We start from the raw sequence: 17,871 nt of genomic DNA, 5'->3' as shown, positions 1-17,871 counted from the left end.
CTTCATTATGAAAACAGTGGCTGGCTGATAATCAGGAAGGTGTTTGCTTTGGAATTTTTTTCCCCAGCAGTGATGACTTAGTAGTTTGAATGGAATTATTCAGAACTTTATAAAACTTTCTGTGACCAGTGAACCTGCCTGGGAGAGACAGTTTGATGTGTGAAAGAACAGCTTCTTTTTAAGTAAAGCCTCATGACTCCTGTTAGGACTGAATCTTGGTTGTGGGCTAGTACTACAAAGCTGACTTGTCAGAAGAACTGACCTTTGACCTTGTTAGAGGCAGGTGAACCCCCAAATAAAAACCTGAATCTTGGCGTTTGAAAATCTATGGCGTTTGAAAGGCATTGTGGAGAAGGGAGGAAAAGTGAATTAAACTAAGCAGCAGCCTCCTTTACTGAAGGAGTAAGGAACATCCATTTTTCCAGAGAAAAGCTAGAAAAGGGTGGCATTAACTCCGTGTGAATAAGAGCACATCAGTGAAAGAGGGCTAAGAATTAACAGAGTTAGCTATATCTCAATGAAGATTAGGGATATATCTACTACTGTAAGTTTTTTCAATTATAATTTCAAATTTTTTCCTTTTCATTTATTATTTAAGCCTGTTTATTTCCCTAACAGTGAAAGTCCCTTAAAGAACTACATACTTGTTTGAGAAATAACATGCTTAAGAAGTTAAGTACCTCAGTCTTGTTTTGCAATAAAATTTAGCTAAGTATAATGGACCCAAAAAGCATCAATAAAAGATATTATGAAGGACAAATTTCAATGTCCCATTAAAGGAATGGAAAAAAGTGTAATCAAAAGAAGCTGCTTTGGGATCAAGAAGAGTCCCCAGAAAATTTATAAGGAGAATAGGTCCCCTCCCCTGTTAGAATCAAATTAGAATCCCATAACATCAGAGTTTATCACACATAGATTTAGATACATTGTTCTCAAATAATTTTTGCTGGAAACAAAACAATTACGCACAGCAAAAAGCCTCAGGTGACATGGTTAGCCTACATAGAAAGTGTTAATCCTATCTCCTAATATCTGTACAATGAAGTATATTTAGCATATTATTTTGAGATATAACAATAGTAACTATACCCAGTTTTCTAACATAACTGTACTGCAACAGAATTATTCATAACTGGGTAACTGGGTTGGAAAATCAATTAGAAATACCATTTATAAACAAAAATTCAAGTTGGTAAAGGGAAAATAATGTTTAAACAAACAAAAAAAAAGCAAAACCAGAAAAAGAAAATCTCTTCTGATAAATGATAAAAAATACCAAACCCTACAACAAAAAACAAAGATTGGTGGGCAGAGATAATGTAATTGAGTGGCTTATTAATGCCTTGAAAATAGTTTATGATCCCTCCTTCCATGTATTAAAATGGAAAAAATTATTTAACCTTACTCTTAGTTTGAGGCACCAATAAGAGTTTTGGTTTAGACTTAACATTTTAAAACGGCCAGCTTCTATTTTCTGTCAAGTGGCTCAGATTAATAATTACTAGTCATATCAAATGTGAGTCTAACTACAACCTGTCACAATATGCCATTTGCCTTCTTTTCATCTTGGAATGTTAGAGTTAGTCATCAATGAGGAAAGGAAACTTCAAATCAATGCAGCATCTTGGCATTTAGAGCAACAACTCTACTTGTCTTTTTAAGGGTAGAAAAACAAAACCCCAACTTACTGTGCTGGTTAATAAGCATGCGGAAAGAAATGCGGTTGGTATAAAATCTATCCAGAAAATACTGGATGTTACTGCTAATGAAGGGATCAAATCCGTATTTCTCCTTGTATTCAATCACCCCTTGTGCCATAGTAGGAACCACATCATTGTGTATGTTTCTGACTTTAACCATGACTTGTAAAAATCTGTGGGGGAGGGAAAAAAAGACAGAAACTGATTAGTGTATGCAAATGTTTAAAGTCTTCATATCTTATAGGACTCAAGTTTGTAGACTGCTCATTCAAAGCGCTACTTATTTGTTTACATCTTCCAAAGTTAGAGAGACAACAAGGATCTATCACAATATATGAGATAGTCTTGCTCACTCACACAAACTATATGGAGCTTGGAGCTTTTTTGAGTTAAATATTTCTTCCTTCAGAAACACTTTTTCCAAATAGGTACAGAGAAAATTAAAAACTTTAAGTTTATCACCATCTACTCAGTATTTATCTTGCATGTTCTGATGTACATAAGAACATTAACACCTGAAGGACAAGGACTGGCTTGTTTGGTGTTTTTTTTGCCTTTTCTCTGTATCTTCCATGTTTAGCACAGTTGCTGGCATACTATAAGCACTTAATATACATGTTTGTTCACTAACTGAAAATAAATTTCAGCTACCCATTTCCTAGTTTTTAGAGTTATTATTACTACTGATGAGATCATATAACATGAATATAATGTGTAATGAAATTGTGCAATGACCATCCTCTCAAAGAAATAACCTCTCTGACTTGTTAAAAGAGTCTTAAAAGTCAAAAATCCTTCTTTAGGTATTTCTTCCAATATTAATAAAACTAAAAATGTCTTAATTATAAACCTCTAAGTCCCCCAGAAACAAAATGTAAAGGAAGTGGGCATGGGGGGGAGGGTTGAGACAAAAGACACTAATAACTTAATAATTCTGTACTTTTTTCCCTTTTCCCGATGCTTGCAGATTTACCTTCTCCCCTCACCCCTTACAAATATAATTTTAAAAATCTACAATAACCAGGAAAAAAAATAAGAAAAACTGAACACTGGTGAATAGTATTGCTAGTGTTAATAAAACATGCCCAAAAAGAGAAAGAAGGGCTCTGAAAATGCTGTCAAAGACAAAGATTCAGAACTGCCAGAGCTGGCTACATCATTGAACTTGTGCTCAGAATCCCAATCATGCCTCAGATATGTACTAGTTGTGTGACCCTGGGCAAGTCACTTAACCTGTTTGCCTCAGTTTCCTCACTGGTAAAAATGGGGCTAATGAAAGCACCTACCTTGCAGAGTTAGAAGGATGAAATAAGATAATATTTGTATAGTGTTTTTGTGAACCTTAAAACAGTATATAAATGCTAGCTAGCTAGCTTCTGTATTGTCTGGGCATAAGTTCTTGGACAGTTTAGCAGCATGGCTCAGCACACAATACTCTCCCAGGGACATGGGTGCACGCACACACGGCACACGCATATGCACATGTACACACACATGCACACAGAACATGAATATGGATACAGGAAAGAAAATTACCAAGGAACACTACACTCCTAAAGCTTCATTTGTCCATAACAAAGAGATTTCCTTCAATCCTGCTTGTTTCCCTACTTCTCTTTCAAGGGCAAACAGCTCTGCAACAGCAGTATAATGGGACAGCCTATAAACAAACACCAGCAAAGAAGAGTTCTCTGTTTCTATGTGTTGACTATAAGCAGATCTGGAGTAGGAAAAAGGTTGGAAGCTTCCTCAAAGCCTTCCTAATTCACACCTTTACTGCTCTGATTTCCTCATTACGGTGAGTGCTAGAGAACAAAAAATAACAGAACTAGAATTTAGTAACACCTGTTATTAAGGTGTGTTAAGAAATTGTATTAATTTGTATTAATTAATTAAATTGTATTATTTCTGTATTAAGAAATTGAAGTCAATTATTATTGTAAATCAATGGGGTTTTTGCTAGTGGCCCAACATATTACTTTTTCAATATTTCCATACTAAATTGGCAACTGACTATAACAGGGGTTTCTCATCTTATTAGATCCTATCATTCTTCAAGACAGAAAACTTGTTCCAAATAGTCCAATACTACCAATCCAGAAAGCATTTTTCAGGAACTTTCAAATTTATAATGTGTTTCCATAAAGAAGCCATAGAAAGCAATTAATATTATAATCTTTTGAATAATATGAATCTGTTTTTGAACACTAAATATCTCAAATAACTTGCAACTTTCCAAATTTACCCCCAGAGAACAAGAGAAAAAAAAGTTTACAAATGTCAAAGCTATATCTAACTATGAAAAACTTCTGATAATCTTTGTTTTTAAATGAAGCACATTAATTGATTTGGAACACACATCTGTTAACCTAGCAAAACCTTGGAATCAATACAGGACAAAGAGTTGCACTTATACAATCAATAAATCATCAAACATCAGTACTCTTGTAACTTTTGTTTCTATTTACAAGATGGTTTGTTCAGTCTACCACCATCATGTACATCTATTTCTTAAAATTAATTTTATGTTGAAACATAAGTACAAGGAAGGTATAATAATTTGATAACAAGTTCTACAGCTTACAAAACTACTTTCACATACATATCTTTGCAATTCTTTAGGCTGCTTGAATTTCAGTAACATTACTTCAGCACTAAGTCAACTTCCAGAAAAATTCTCCCTGAAATTCTTTGGCAGAGCCATGGCAAAAGTCTTCCATATCACTACATATCAACTTCTTGTTGCCCCTTGCCAAAATCATCAAGCTAATCTTCTGGATTTTCCACAACAACACTGCCTATAGATGCTAAGTGAATTCTGAAATCTGTTCTACTGTGTGGACTAGGATAACTGAAAAAGAAACATTAGAAAGTATTAGAACTTCCTAATCCTATGTTTCAGTAATACATATTCACATCCTAAAAATAGGGAACTACTGAATTCATTTTTGGCCTTCAATAAATTTTTCTAGGTTTTGTGAAACAAAGTTCCAGATTTCAGTTCAGTTCTCACCAAAAATTCAAAGAACATTTTAAAAATGCAGTCCTATCTATGGTACTCTGGTCTAATTCTTATCTTCAACTAAACAAGATTGGATTACAGACGCATATAAAAAAAACAACAACAAAAATAACCCAGCTATCAGGATGGTTGCACAGAACCTCAACATGATGTTATGTATACTTCAGTCTGTAATTGCATCTAAGCAAATCAATCACCTCTGAAGCCAACTATTTAACTCACAAGAAGTCATAAAACCAAACAAATCAAAGGTTAGGAAGAGGTGGCTACAATCTGAAAACAAACTAAATAACAGGTTTACAGATACTTAAGAATTGTAAGGACAGATATAAATTATATACGCTGTCCAATATTTTATGAGAGCATTATGTGGAAAGGTCCTTAAATTTTTTTTATTTGAACAAAGGAGCAAGGTCAAAGGGCCTAGCAAAAATTAATAAATAAATTAGAAAATAACTAACAGTTCTCTGACAAAATTTCACAATAAAATGTGTTGTACACTGAAAAGAGGAATACACTTGACCTCAATTTAGACCCAACATGTTTCATTTAACTAACTCACTCTAATGAAAAAAGCTAGGAGTTTGGAGATCCAAGTTTTAGTCCTGATCCTTCTACTTACTATGTAATGTCAGATAAGTCACTTAAGAGCTTTGAGTTTCAGTTCCTTATCTGCAAAATGAGACAATTTGACAAGGTGAGCTCTAAGGGGCTTTTTCAAGAATTCTATACTGCCATTCTATTCTATTCTACCAATTCAACTCTATTCTACCAATTTTTACTGAACTTTACCTAAAGCACTTGGCCACAGAATTCATATTATATAACTATTTAAAACAAGCTTATGCTTCAAAAGTGAAAAAATTACCTTGATAACAGATAATATCTATCTATCTAAAAACTACATAGGCATCATGAAGAAGCATATGACAGAACATTTAAGCTACAAGGGACTTTAGAGGTAACAAAGTCTAGACCCCTAATTTTGCATTTTTTTCCTTACAGCTAAGGAAACCCACTAGCCCAGGGTGGCAAAGCAACTTACTAATGGAGAAAGAACTAAACCTAAACTGGACTAATTTCAAATTTAGTGTTCTTTTCAATGCACTGAAACACAATAGGGGAAACTAACTGAAGAATGGGCAGCTTTTCCTTTAAAAAGTCCACCATACACACTTATGGAACTAAGACGAGTACTGATGAGCTTCTACTACTCATAGGCAAATACACTCTAACACAACAAACTTTAAAACCAAGTGTTTAAATTAAGTTTTATGAAGCAGACTCCTTTCACTACACTCAGGACCCTTCATTTTTATAGCCACCACTAGGTGGCACCATAATTCAAAGCTGACAAATCTTTCTGTTGACTATTTTCTTTTATTATATACCAAATAGTAATTCTATTCTGAAGCATAAGATGAGTTGCTACAAAATTATTCTTTTGTACTCGCTAAATTTTAAACTCAAATGAAGAACTCTCGATGCCAAATATTTATGAAAAAAATTAATCTTCCTTTTCAGTTACATATGACAGTTACTAATGACACAAATTCCATCTGCCCACTTTTGCTTCCATATGATTACTTTCAGGTAAATACAATGTTATACTTACTCATCCAAAACTTGTGGGTCCTCAGGGCTCTTATTTTCATATTCTAAAAGTTCAAGAAAACTTTGCATGTACCTAGAAAATTAAATGAAGATGACAGTAATAACTAAAATTATAGCTTCATTACAAAAAGCTCACCTATATATAAGGCAAATCTTCAACAAATCATTTCATCTTTTACCAGGATAGTCCTTTCTTTTCTTATGAACGAAAATAGGCTATATAGGACAATGACCATTTGTTGGATATGTTGAAAAGAGGAATTTTTGTTCAGATATGGATTGTCCAAGACTACCTCTGAAGGTTCTTTTTAATTCTGAAATTCTGTGGGAGTCAAATTAGCTTAAGGGCTCAATTTACTTTGCTGTCTTCAATACCTGTAGCATTCCTGATCTCAAACCATCAAGCTATATTGGTAACAAATGTCTTTGCATAAAAAGAGACAAAGAGCTTACCCAATATAACTCCTAGAGATAATCTGTAATTTAGTCCTCTTCACTGTACCTAACCTTATTGATTCTTTCCTTCAATTAAGTCCAGTTCCCTCTTTAAGAGGTGAATAAGAGTGTCAAACAAAGAAGGCTGGGGGAAAGGGGAGTACTGAGGTGAGAGGACTAATCCCCACCCCTCAGTGTAGATCAAATTTTTAGAGGCAAGTGCATTAGCTAATAATTCTGAAATCACCATAATGTATAGCAAAAATTTCCTGAAGATTAAAACCAGTCCCTTGTCATTGAGTGTGAATGAAAAGAAAGGAATAAATGTTCTTCTAATCTAAAGGAAGCATTCTTTAATAAGAGAGGGAAAAAGAACAAAGACAGGTCAAAAGGAACAGGGCTGAAGCCATCTGAACTCATGTAAGAAAAGCAGCTGGAAGGTATGAACAGAGAAAGAACAAGACAGTCAACCTATGAATTGACTCTAAAACATTACAGTATTCTTGAGTTGATCAATCAAAAGTCATCACACTAGCTTTAAGAACCATAGTAAGGGGAGAAAGGGAAGGCTAGGTGGCACAGTGAATCGAGCACTGGCCCTGGAGTCAGGAGGACCTGAGTTCAAATCTGGCCTCAAACACAACACTTACTAGCTGTGTGACCTTGGGCAAGTCACTTAACCCCAACTGTCCTGCCTTCCCCCCTCTAAAAAAGAAAAAGAACCACAGTAAGAGTAAAACGTAAATTAAAACAACACTAAGTCATTACCTAAAACCCATCAAATTAGAAGGTAATATATAAAGTGGGAATAGCTAATACTGGAGCTATGCAAAGCCGTCATACTAGTACACTATTATTGGTCAAGCTGTGAATCCAATCATTCTGGAAAACTTTTGGAATTATGCAAAAAAAAAAAAAAAGCTTTTTTGGTTACATTTTATAAGTTCCAAATTGTCCCCCTCCCTCTCCACCCTGTATGAGTGGCCACAGTTAGAAGAATATGTATATGTGTATATAAGAACTATACTATGCATGCTCTTCTATTCATCAGTTCTTTCTCTGGAGGTGCATAGCATCTTCCTTGGTCCTTCGGAATTGATTTTAGTATTTGTAATGCTCAAAAATAACTCAGACATTCACAATTGTTTTTTGAACAATATTGCTGTTACTGTACACTGCATTCTCTTGGGTCTGCTCATTTCACTCCATTATTTCATGCAAATCTTTTCATGTTTTTCTAAAAATCAACCTGTTTATTCACATAATTCCAGATTGCTCTTCAAAATAGTTGGATCAATTCACAGTTCCACCAACAGTGTAATTAGTGTCCCAATTTTTCCACATCCTCTCCAATATTTGTCATTTTCTCCTAACATTTTAGCCAATCTAATAAAGCGTAAGATATCTCAAAATTGTTTTAATTTTTATTTCTCTAATCAATAATAATTTGGAGTATTTTTCATATAACTATATAAGATTTTTATTTCTTCATTCAAATACTGTCTTTAATATCCTTTGACCATCTGTCATCTGAGGAATGATCCATGCATGGTCTTATAAATCTGACAAAGTTCTTTGTATATTTGAGATATGAGACCTTTATTTGAGAAAGTCTATAAAATTTCCTCCTCCCCTCAATTTTCTACTTTCCTTCTAATCTTGGCTACATTGGTTATATTTGTAAAAAAAAAAATTAATTTAATATAATCAAAATTATCTATTTTATACCTCACAAAGCCCTCTATCTCTTTTTATTAATAAATTCTTCTATTCATAAGTCTGATAGGTTCCATGTTCTAATTTTCTTATATCTCCCTTTATATCTATATCTAGGTCACATATGTACTTTGATTTTATGGTATGTATGTACTTTGATTTTATCTTGGTAAGTGGTGCACAATACAAAAATTGGTGTATAACCAATTTCTGTAAGACTGCTTTCCAGTTTTCCCAAAAAACTTTTACCAGATTGTGAATTCTTATTTCTAAAAGCTTTAATTTTTGCAATAGTCAAACACAAAGTTACTATAATCACTGTGTACTGTACGACTACTCAGTTTCAGGATCCACCTTTCTATTTCTTAGTCAGTACCAGATAGTTCTGATATTTACTGCCTTAAAATACAGCTTAAGATCTGGTACTGCTAAACCTTTATCTTTTTTTTTCATTAATTCCTCTGAAGTTCTTCCAAATAAATTTTATTAGTTTTTCTAGTTTGATAAGAAAATTTGTTTGTAATTTAATTGTGATGGCATTAAGTAGATTTAAATAAAGCTGTCATTTTTATTATATTGGCTCTGTCCAACCACAATGAACATTTCCCTGATTATTTAAATCTGACTTTATTTGTATAAAAATGGTTTATCGTTATCTTCATGTAGTTATAGTTCCTGAGTTTGTCTTGGCAGGTATACTCCCAGGTATTCTATACTGTCTATAGTTATTTTAAATAGGGTATCTCCTATTACCTCTTCTGGCAGGGTTTTGTTGGTGATATATAAAAATGCTAATAATTTCTGTGGGTTTATTTTATATCCTGCTACTTTACTACAATTATTCATTGTTTCGATCGTTTTAGTTGAATCTCTAGGATTTTCCAAATATGTCATTATATAATCTGCGAAGAGACATAGTTTTATTATACCTCATTGCCCATTCTAATTCCTTTTTTCTCTTATTGTTATTGCTAGCATTTGTAATAAAATACTGAATAATACTGGTGATAATGGGCATCCCTGTTTCACTCCTGATCTTAGTGAGAAGGCTTCCAGATCATCCCCACTACAAATAATGTTTGCTGATGGTTTTACATGGATGCTTCTTATCATTTTAAGGAAAAATCTATTTATACCTATACTTTCAAATGTTTGAACAGGAATGAGTGTTGTGTTTTGTCAAAAGTTTTTTCTGCATCTATTGATATAATAATTATTTTTGTTATTGATATTAAGTTATGTTAATGATATCAAGAGTTTTCTTTATGTTAAACCAATCCTGCATTCCTGGTATAAATCTAACTTGGTCAACAATGAATAATCTTTGTGATATATTGTTACAGTCTCCTAGTTAGTGTTTTATTTAGGATTTTTGCATCCATATTCATTAATGAAATTAATCTATAATTTTCTCTGATTTTGCTCCTTCTGGTTTAGGTATCATACTTATTTCATAAAAGTTGTTTTGTACAGTTTCTTCTTTGCTTATTACTACAAATAATTTATTTAATATTGGAATTTTCTGGAAAAAATGTCTGGTAGGAATCACTTGAAAATCCATTTGGTCCTGATGCTTTTTTTTTTTTTAGAAAGATTATTTATGGCCTGTTCAATTTCTTTTTCTAAAATAGGTTTATTTAGATAGTCTATTTCCTCTTCTGTTTGTTTATAAAGTTTATATTTTTCTAAGTATCAGCCATTTAATTTAATTTCATTTATTTATTTTGCTTTTTAGAGGAGGGAAGGTAGGGCAATTGGAGTTAAGTGACTTGCCCACGGTCACATGGCTAGTTTTTTTGTGTTAAGTGTTTGAGGTCACATTTGAACTCAGGTCCTCCTGACTACAGGGCCAGCACTCTATTCACTGGGCCACCTAGCTGCCCCTGCCATGTCATTTAAATTGCTCATTTATTGGCATAAAATTGAGCAAAATAACTCCCAATTGTTTTGATTGCATCTTCATTGATGGATGTTCACCCTTTTCATTTTTGATGCTAGTGATTTGGTTTTCTTCTCCCCTTTTTAAAAATCATATTAACCAAATGGTTTATCTATTTTGCTTTTTTTCATAAAAAACTCCTAGTTTTATTTGTTAATTCAATGGTTTTCTTACATTCAGTTTTATTAATTTCACCTTTAATTTTTAGGATTTTCAACTTGGTGTTTAATTGATGATTTTTAGTTTGTTCTTCTTCCAGTTTTTAAAAATTGCACACCCAATTCGTTGCTCTTCTCTTTCTCTATTTTACTGACATAAGTATTTAGAGATTAAAAAACTTTCTCTGATTGCTGCTTGTGTTGCATTCCATAGATTTTGGTATGTTGTCTCATTATTGTCATTCTCTTTAATACAATTATTGTTTCCATGACTTGTTCTTTAAATCCCCTCATTCTTTAAGATTAGGTTGTTTAGTTTCCAATTAATTTTTAATCTATGCCCATGGTTCCTCATTAAACATAATCTTTATTGCCTTGAGATTTAAAAAAAAATATTCATTAAATATTTCTGCTTTTCTGCACTTAACTAGAAAGTTTTTATGCCCTAATCTAGGTTGAATTTTTATTTAGTTACCATTTTGTAAACGTACCATGGGGAAAAAAAAAGTTTATTCCTTTCTATTCCTATTCAGTTCTCTTCAGATATCTATCATATCTAGATTATCTAAGATTCTATTCATCTCCTTGATTTCTCCTATTTATTTTTTCATTAGCTTTATCTAGCTCTGAGAGAGAAAGGCTGAGGTCCCCTACTATTACAGTTTTGCTATCTATTTCCACCTGTAATTCATTTAGATTTTCCTTCAAAAATCTGCATACTATATCATTTGGTGCATATAAGTTTAATAGTGATATCACTTCATTATATATTGTACCTCTTTTCATAATGTAGTTTCCCTATTTATCTTTTTTAATTAAATCTATTTTGAAATCATGATTCCTACCCCTGCTTTTTTTACATCAGCTGAAGCACAATAAATTATACTCCAGACTTTTATTTTTGCTTTATGTGTATCTCTCATTTTTAAATGTGTTTCTTGTAAACAACCTACTGTCAAATTCTGTTTTTTAATCTAACATTCTGCTTATTCATTTCTGTTTTAGGGGTGGGTTCACTCCATTCACATTTAAAGTTATAATTACTAGTTGTGCATTTCCCTCCATTCTATTTTTCCCGTTTATTCTTCTTTCCCTCTCTTTTTACCCTCTCCTCAAAAGTCTAGTTTATTTCTAACCACTGCCACCCCTTCCAAGAGTTACTCCCTTATTCTTTCACCTTACCATCATATTTCATTCTGAAAGTCCTCCCCTTATCCTCTCCCTTACCTTCCTATCTTTCTTATCCCATCCCCTCTCCCTCCTATTTCTCTATAAGTTAAGAAGACTTCTATACTCTTGTTATTCCCTCTTTAACCCAGTTCTGATGAGATAACACTCCCAGTCCTCCACTACCTCCTGGTTCCACTGTAACAGTTCTTCCATTCACATTCCATTCATATATTTTGTGTGTGTATGACACACAAAGATCCCGTGTGTACTAAAATATTTACAGAAACATTATTTGTATTAACACAAAGCTGGAAATGAAGTATCTGCTCATCAATTGAGGAATGGCTAAACAAACTGTGGTTTATCTAGGTAACAGAATAGTACTATGCAGAGGCACAAAGAATTAAAAGCAGAAACAAAATGACAAAATACACAATGATTTTTGTTGTTGTTCAGTCATTTCAGTCATGTCTGACTCTTCATGATCTTATCTGGGGTTTTCTTGGCAAAGATACTATAGTTGTACCTTCTCCAGTATATATTACATAAGAGGAAACTGAGAAAAATATGACTAAGTGATGTACCCAGGGTCTCACATCTAGAGTCTGAGGAGGCTCACAAGGATTGGTTTTCCTGACTTCAGGACCAGCACTCTACCACTGTGCCACCTAGCAGCCCCACATGATGTTTACAATTATATAAATTAACAAAACAGTGAAAGACAACAGAATTTAAGAGAAATACAATGGTCAATGTTGTTCCAAATGAATGATGATGTTAAATTATAATTCCTTCCTGAATGAGTGTAATGTTACACAAAATGCCAATCACAAGAACTGCAATAAATAATTTTGCTTAATGTTTTTAAAGGAAAATTACTTATGGGAAGTGATTATTATGTCAATCAAAATGTATCTATTTTTCAAAAGGACTAGTATGGGCAATTAAAAAAAAAAGAAAACAGGAGAGAAGCCCTGATTAAGATACTGATGTCAAAGGTCAGTACAGTACCAACACTCCAGCAAAGTTCTTAAAGATGTACTAGAAGAAAGTATAACAAGGAAAACTAGAAAAGGAGCAGTAAGCTCCTCCATTCCATTGAGGATAGCACAAGAAGGCTGCCAGAAGCCTACAGGTGATGTGAGTATAGACAAGGCACAAGAGAAAGAAAAGTGTGCCAGCAAGATTTTGGTCCTGGCCAATTCAACCAGCAAAGGACAGAACCAGCTCCATATCCCCTTACATAGAGGCAGATAATTAGTGCTTGCCTGATTAATTTCAAAAGCCTTGAAGCTAGTCCCCTGATAGTACATACTGAAGCAAAAACAGGAGATATGGCCAGTGATACATACCCAAGTCTTCTAGTAACAGAATGACATAGGGTCAGCACACTGGCCAGACTGCCCACTCCAGGGACAAAGCGAGATGGTAGACGTCTAGCACAGAGTCCATGAATTCCACTCTAGGTTTGGACAAAGCAAGGGGGCCCTGAAGAAGACCTATAATTAGCACAATCTTCCACAATTAATTGGGGTTTGTTAGGGCCACAACAGGAGACATAATGAACTGACAGTTGGGGTTTATGAAAGGACTAGAAGGCGGAGATGAACTGAGGCTGAAACCAATGTTGGGCAAAAGGATCCAGATCAGTATTTCTACAGAACATAGTCCTAGTCACCCAACTCAAAGCTGCAGTGACAGTAGAAATCCAGACTACAGAAGGTACGAGACACAACAGCAGGACTTGACTATTCCTTCCAAGAATATGTGATGATGAAAAGTCTGGTCCTAGCACCAAATCCTAAACCAGAAATACTATGGGTAATGAAGAATCCTAGAAAAATAAAGTAATTCCACAAGTATAAGTAAAGACATAGAAAAAAGATGGCCCAGCAACAAGGCCATCAATAGTGGCTAGAAGAAATGGAACAAGAGGAAAAAATAAAATTTTATGTAGAATTAAAGCTCTTGAGGGGGTTGGTGGTGGAATCGATAGCTCAGAAGCTAAAAAAAACCCCACTTTACTCAAGTAGTACAGTCCTTTGAAAACAATGGAATGAAGAGAACACAATGGTTCCATAAGACAAGAAGAAATATTAGGAGAAAGTCGATAACTGAAAATATATAAGAAGATGATATGTATCTGCTATCAAAAACACCTGACCTAGAAAAACAGGCCTAGGGGAGACCATTTAATAAGAGTCATTGGCCATCTTTATAACCTAACTAATGCCTAATGTGAAAGTATTTGCAGATATTATACTTGATTGTATGCTGCCATGGGGGGCAGGGGGAAGGAGAGAAAATTTGAAACTCAAGGAATTGTGGTAATGAATCTTGTAAACTAAAAGTAAACAAATTAATAAAGGCCAAAAAAAAGTCATTGGCCAGGTATGGTGGTATATGCCTATTATAATCCATGCTACCAGGCAGGCTGAAGCTGAGAGACTCCTTGAGGGTAGCTGAGCCATAGCTGGGCTAAACTGATTAGATGTCCACACTAAGTATGGCACTGATATTTTGAGGTCCTGGGAGCAGGGTGAACTGAACCAGGTTTGGAAATAGAACAAGCTGATGCTCCCATGTTGATCCTACATAACTGGAGAGTGAGAAAAGAGTACATAAACAAATTAGTGGGTGTAGGAATGGAGAGTTACCTCATAAAGCTGACTCTTAACTTGAAACCAGGCAAACGACTGTTGAATACACAAAGAGTTTGGTGTAGAAATCCATTAAACTCAACAGGAAAATATGGAGGGACAGGGAAAAGGAAGGAAAGGAGTAATAAGAAGGATATAACTTCAGAGGGTGTATCAAAAATGAGGGAACAACAAAAAAAGAAAAGATACAAAGGATAAGATGAGGATCTGGACTAAGTGAAGAAATAAAGGGTAGAAAAACATAATTAGATTACTTTGATTAAAAATTTCTAGTTTTGATCACTTTCCTTTCGACTACCTTCTATGCAAATGGAGGAGAGGGGCAAAGAATATTATAAAAAACATGACTAAGAATAATAATAAATGTGAATTAAATTAACTCACCTACAAAACATAGGAAGGGAGCAGAAAGAATTAGAAAGCAGAATCAACAATATGATGTTTACATGTAAAAATTTAAAATGAAAGGCTAGAAAAAAATTTGTTATGCTTCAAGAAAATTAAAAAAAAAACAAGGATGAGCAATCAGTCTCAAGGTAAGAGCAAAAACAGAAAGAGGTAAGGAGATAAAAAGGCAAGAAAACTACATTATGCTTAAAGGCTCAATAGATTAATAAAATAATATCATACTTATCTACCATTTGTCAAAATATCTAGGTATTTAAAGAAAAGTTAAATGTATTACAGGGAGAAAAATCAAAACTAATAGTTGGAACCTCAATATAATCACAATTCAGAACTAGACACATACAGAGAAAAGAGATTAGAAAGAAGTTAAGGACCTGAACCATATTTTAGAAGTCTGGTAGAAGTTCTCTGGCAATGAGCAAATAGGAAGTAATATACATATTTATCAACTATGCATGGCTTTTTTTTTTTTTGTCTTTTGGAGGGCAATTGGGGTTAAATAACTTGCCCAAGGTTACACGGCTGTGTGTGTGTGTGTATGTGAAGTAGCTGAAGCCAGATCTGAACCCAGGTCCTTCTGACTCCCAGCCGGTGCTTTACTCACTGTGCCACCTAGCCGCCCCTGTGCATGGCACTTTTATAAAAACTGATCATTTGCTAGGAAGTAAAACCAGCCATACTAAAAAAAAAAAAAAGTCCTTTACTGACTATAACAAAATAAAAATCATAATTGACAGAGGGCCATTGAAGAAAAGATTCAACATTAAATGAAGACTAAATTATTTAATATGCTTAAAGAATTAGTAAGTCCCATAAAACAGAAGCAGATACCAGAATGGATTAAAAGTCAGAATCCTACAATATGTTGTTTAGAAAAAACATATCTGAAGCACAGAGATACACACAGGGTAAAGGTAAGGGTGAGGAGCAGAACATATTATATAAAAAGTAAAAAAAGTGGGAGTAGTAATCCTGATCTCAGACAAAGATCTAATTTAAAAGAGAGAAGGAAGAAAACTATATTTTGCTGAAAGGTACCATAGACAACAAAGTCATATCAATACTAAACATATTAGATATGTGTGTGTGTGTGTGTGTGGTGTGTGTGTGTGTGTGTACACATATACCAACCAGTACAGCATCTAAATTTTTGAAGAGTTACAGGAGGAAATAGATGATAAAACTATACTAGTGGGGGACCTCAACTTCCCCCTCTCAGAACTAGATAAAATCTAACCAAAAATAAACAAGAAAGAAGTTAAGTAGGTGAATAAAATTATGGAAAAGATAGATATGATGGATCTCTGGAGAAAAGTGAGTGGGAATACAAAGGAATATACCTTTTTCTCAGAGGTACATCTCACCTACACAAAAATTCACCATGTATTATGACATAAAAACCTCACAACCAAATGCAGAAAAGCAGAAATACTAAATGTATCTTTTTCAGATCGTAATGCAATAAAAATTATATTTAATAATGGACAATGGAAAGAGAGATTAAAAATTAATTGGAAATTAAATAATCTAATCCCCAAAAATAAGTGGGTCAAAGAACAAATCGTAGAATTGATAATTTCATTAAAGAAAATGATACCACTGACACAACATAACAAAATTTGGGAATGTAGCCAAAGTGATACTTAGAGGAAAATTTATTTCTTTAATTTTTTACCTCAATAAAATAAAGAAAAAAACAGATTAATGAACTGGGCATGCAACTAAAAAACCTAGAAAAAAATTAAAAGTCCCCTATTAAAAATCAAACTGGAAATACTGAAAATCAAAGGAGAGATTAATAAAATTTAAGGTTAAGAAAATCATTGAACTAATAAACAGAACTAGAAGCTGGTTTTCTGAAGAAAAAAAATCCAATAAAATAGACAAAACCATTGGTAACTTTGATTTAAAAAAGGAAAAGAAGAAAACCAAATTGCTGGTATCAAAAATGAAAGGTGTAAATTTACCACCAATAAAGAGGAAATTAAGACAACTGTGAGGAGTTATTTTGCCCAATTATATGCCAATAAATTTGACAACCGAAATGAAATGGATTAATATCTACAAAAATATAAATTACCCAGGTTAACAGAAGAAATAAAATACTTAAATAACTCAACCTTAGGAAAAGAAATTGAACAAGTCATCAACACACTTCCTAAGAAAAAATCCCCAGGACCAAATGGATTCACAAGCAAATTCTACAAAACATTTAAAGAACAAATAAAGCCATTTAGAAAAATTGGTGAAGAAGGAATCCTACCAAATTCCTTTTATAACTCATATATGGAGCTGATACCTAAACCAGGAAGAGTCAAAACAGAGAAAGAAAATTACAGACCAATTTTCCTAATGACTACTGATGCATAAATTTTAAATAAAATACTAGGCAAAGAGATTACAGCAATGTATCACAAGGATTATCCACTATAACAAAGTAGGATTGATACCAGAAATGCAGGGCTGGTTCAATATTAGGGAAACTACAAGTAAAACTGCCATATCAATAACAAAACAGAAATCATGTGATTATTTCAATAAATGCAGAAAAAAACCTTTGATATAATACAGTACCCATTCCTATTAGAAACACTAAAGAGCACAGAAAGAGTTCACCTTAAAATGTTAAGTAATATTTACCTAAAACCATCAGCAAGCATTCTTTGTAATGGGGATAAGCTAGAAGCTTCCTACCACAATCAAGGGTGAAGCAAGGATTCCCATTATCACCCCCATTACTTAATATTTTACTACAAATAGCAATAACAGAAGAAAAATAAAGGAATTAGAACAGGCAATGAGGAAACAAAACTATCACTTTTTGCAGATATGATGGTATACTTAGAGAATCCTAGAGAATCAACTAAAAAACTACTTGAAAGTATTAACAACATGGGGTGGCGGTGGCGCAGCGAGTAAGGTGCAGTGAGTAAAGCACTGGCCCCGGAGTCAGGAGGATCTGAGTTCGCATCCGGCCTCAAGACACTTAACACACACACACACACACACACACACACACACACACACACACACACACACACACACACAC

General features: G+C 33.7%; 1 protein-coding gene across 3 annotated transcripts in view; it reads right to left on the bottom strand.

The window, feature by feature from the left end:
- The window catches only part of PDK3 (pyruvate dehydrogenase kinase 3), a 109,950-nt gene that overhangs the window by 44,503 nt on the left and 47,576 nt on the right, over positions 1-17,871 (bottom strand). For all 3 annotated transcript variants that reach the window (XM_069065643.1, XM_069065642.1, XM_069065644.1), the window contains exons 3-4: positions 6,338-6,409; positions 1,689-1,873 (exon numbers count right to left, since the gene is read on the bottom strand). In XM_069065643.1, coding sequence (XP_068921744.1) covers positions 1,689-1,873; positions 6,338-6,409 — 257 coding nt within the window. The remainder of the gene's footprint in view (positions 1-1,688; positions 1,874-6,337; positions 6,410-17,871) is intronic.

This window comes from Petaurus breviceps, unplaced genomic scaffold, assembly GCF_028583685.1.
Source record: "Petaurus breviceps papuanus isolate PSGF00001 unplaced genomic scaffold, PetGlider_PUasm1.0 90696, whole genome shotgun sequence".
NCBI lineage: Eukaryota > Metazoa > Chordata > Mammalia > Diprotodontia > Petauridae > Petaurus > Petaurus breviceps.
This window is presented reverse-complemented; position numbering and strand designations above follow the sequence as displayed.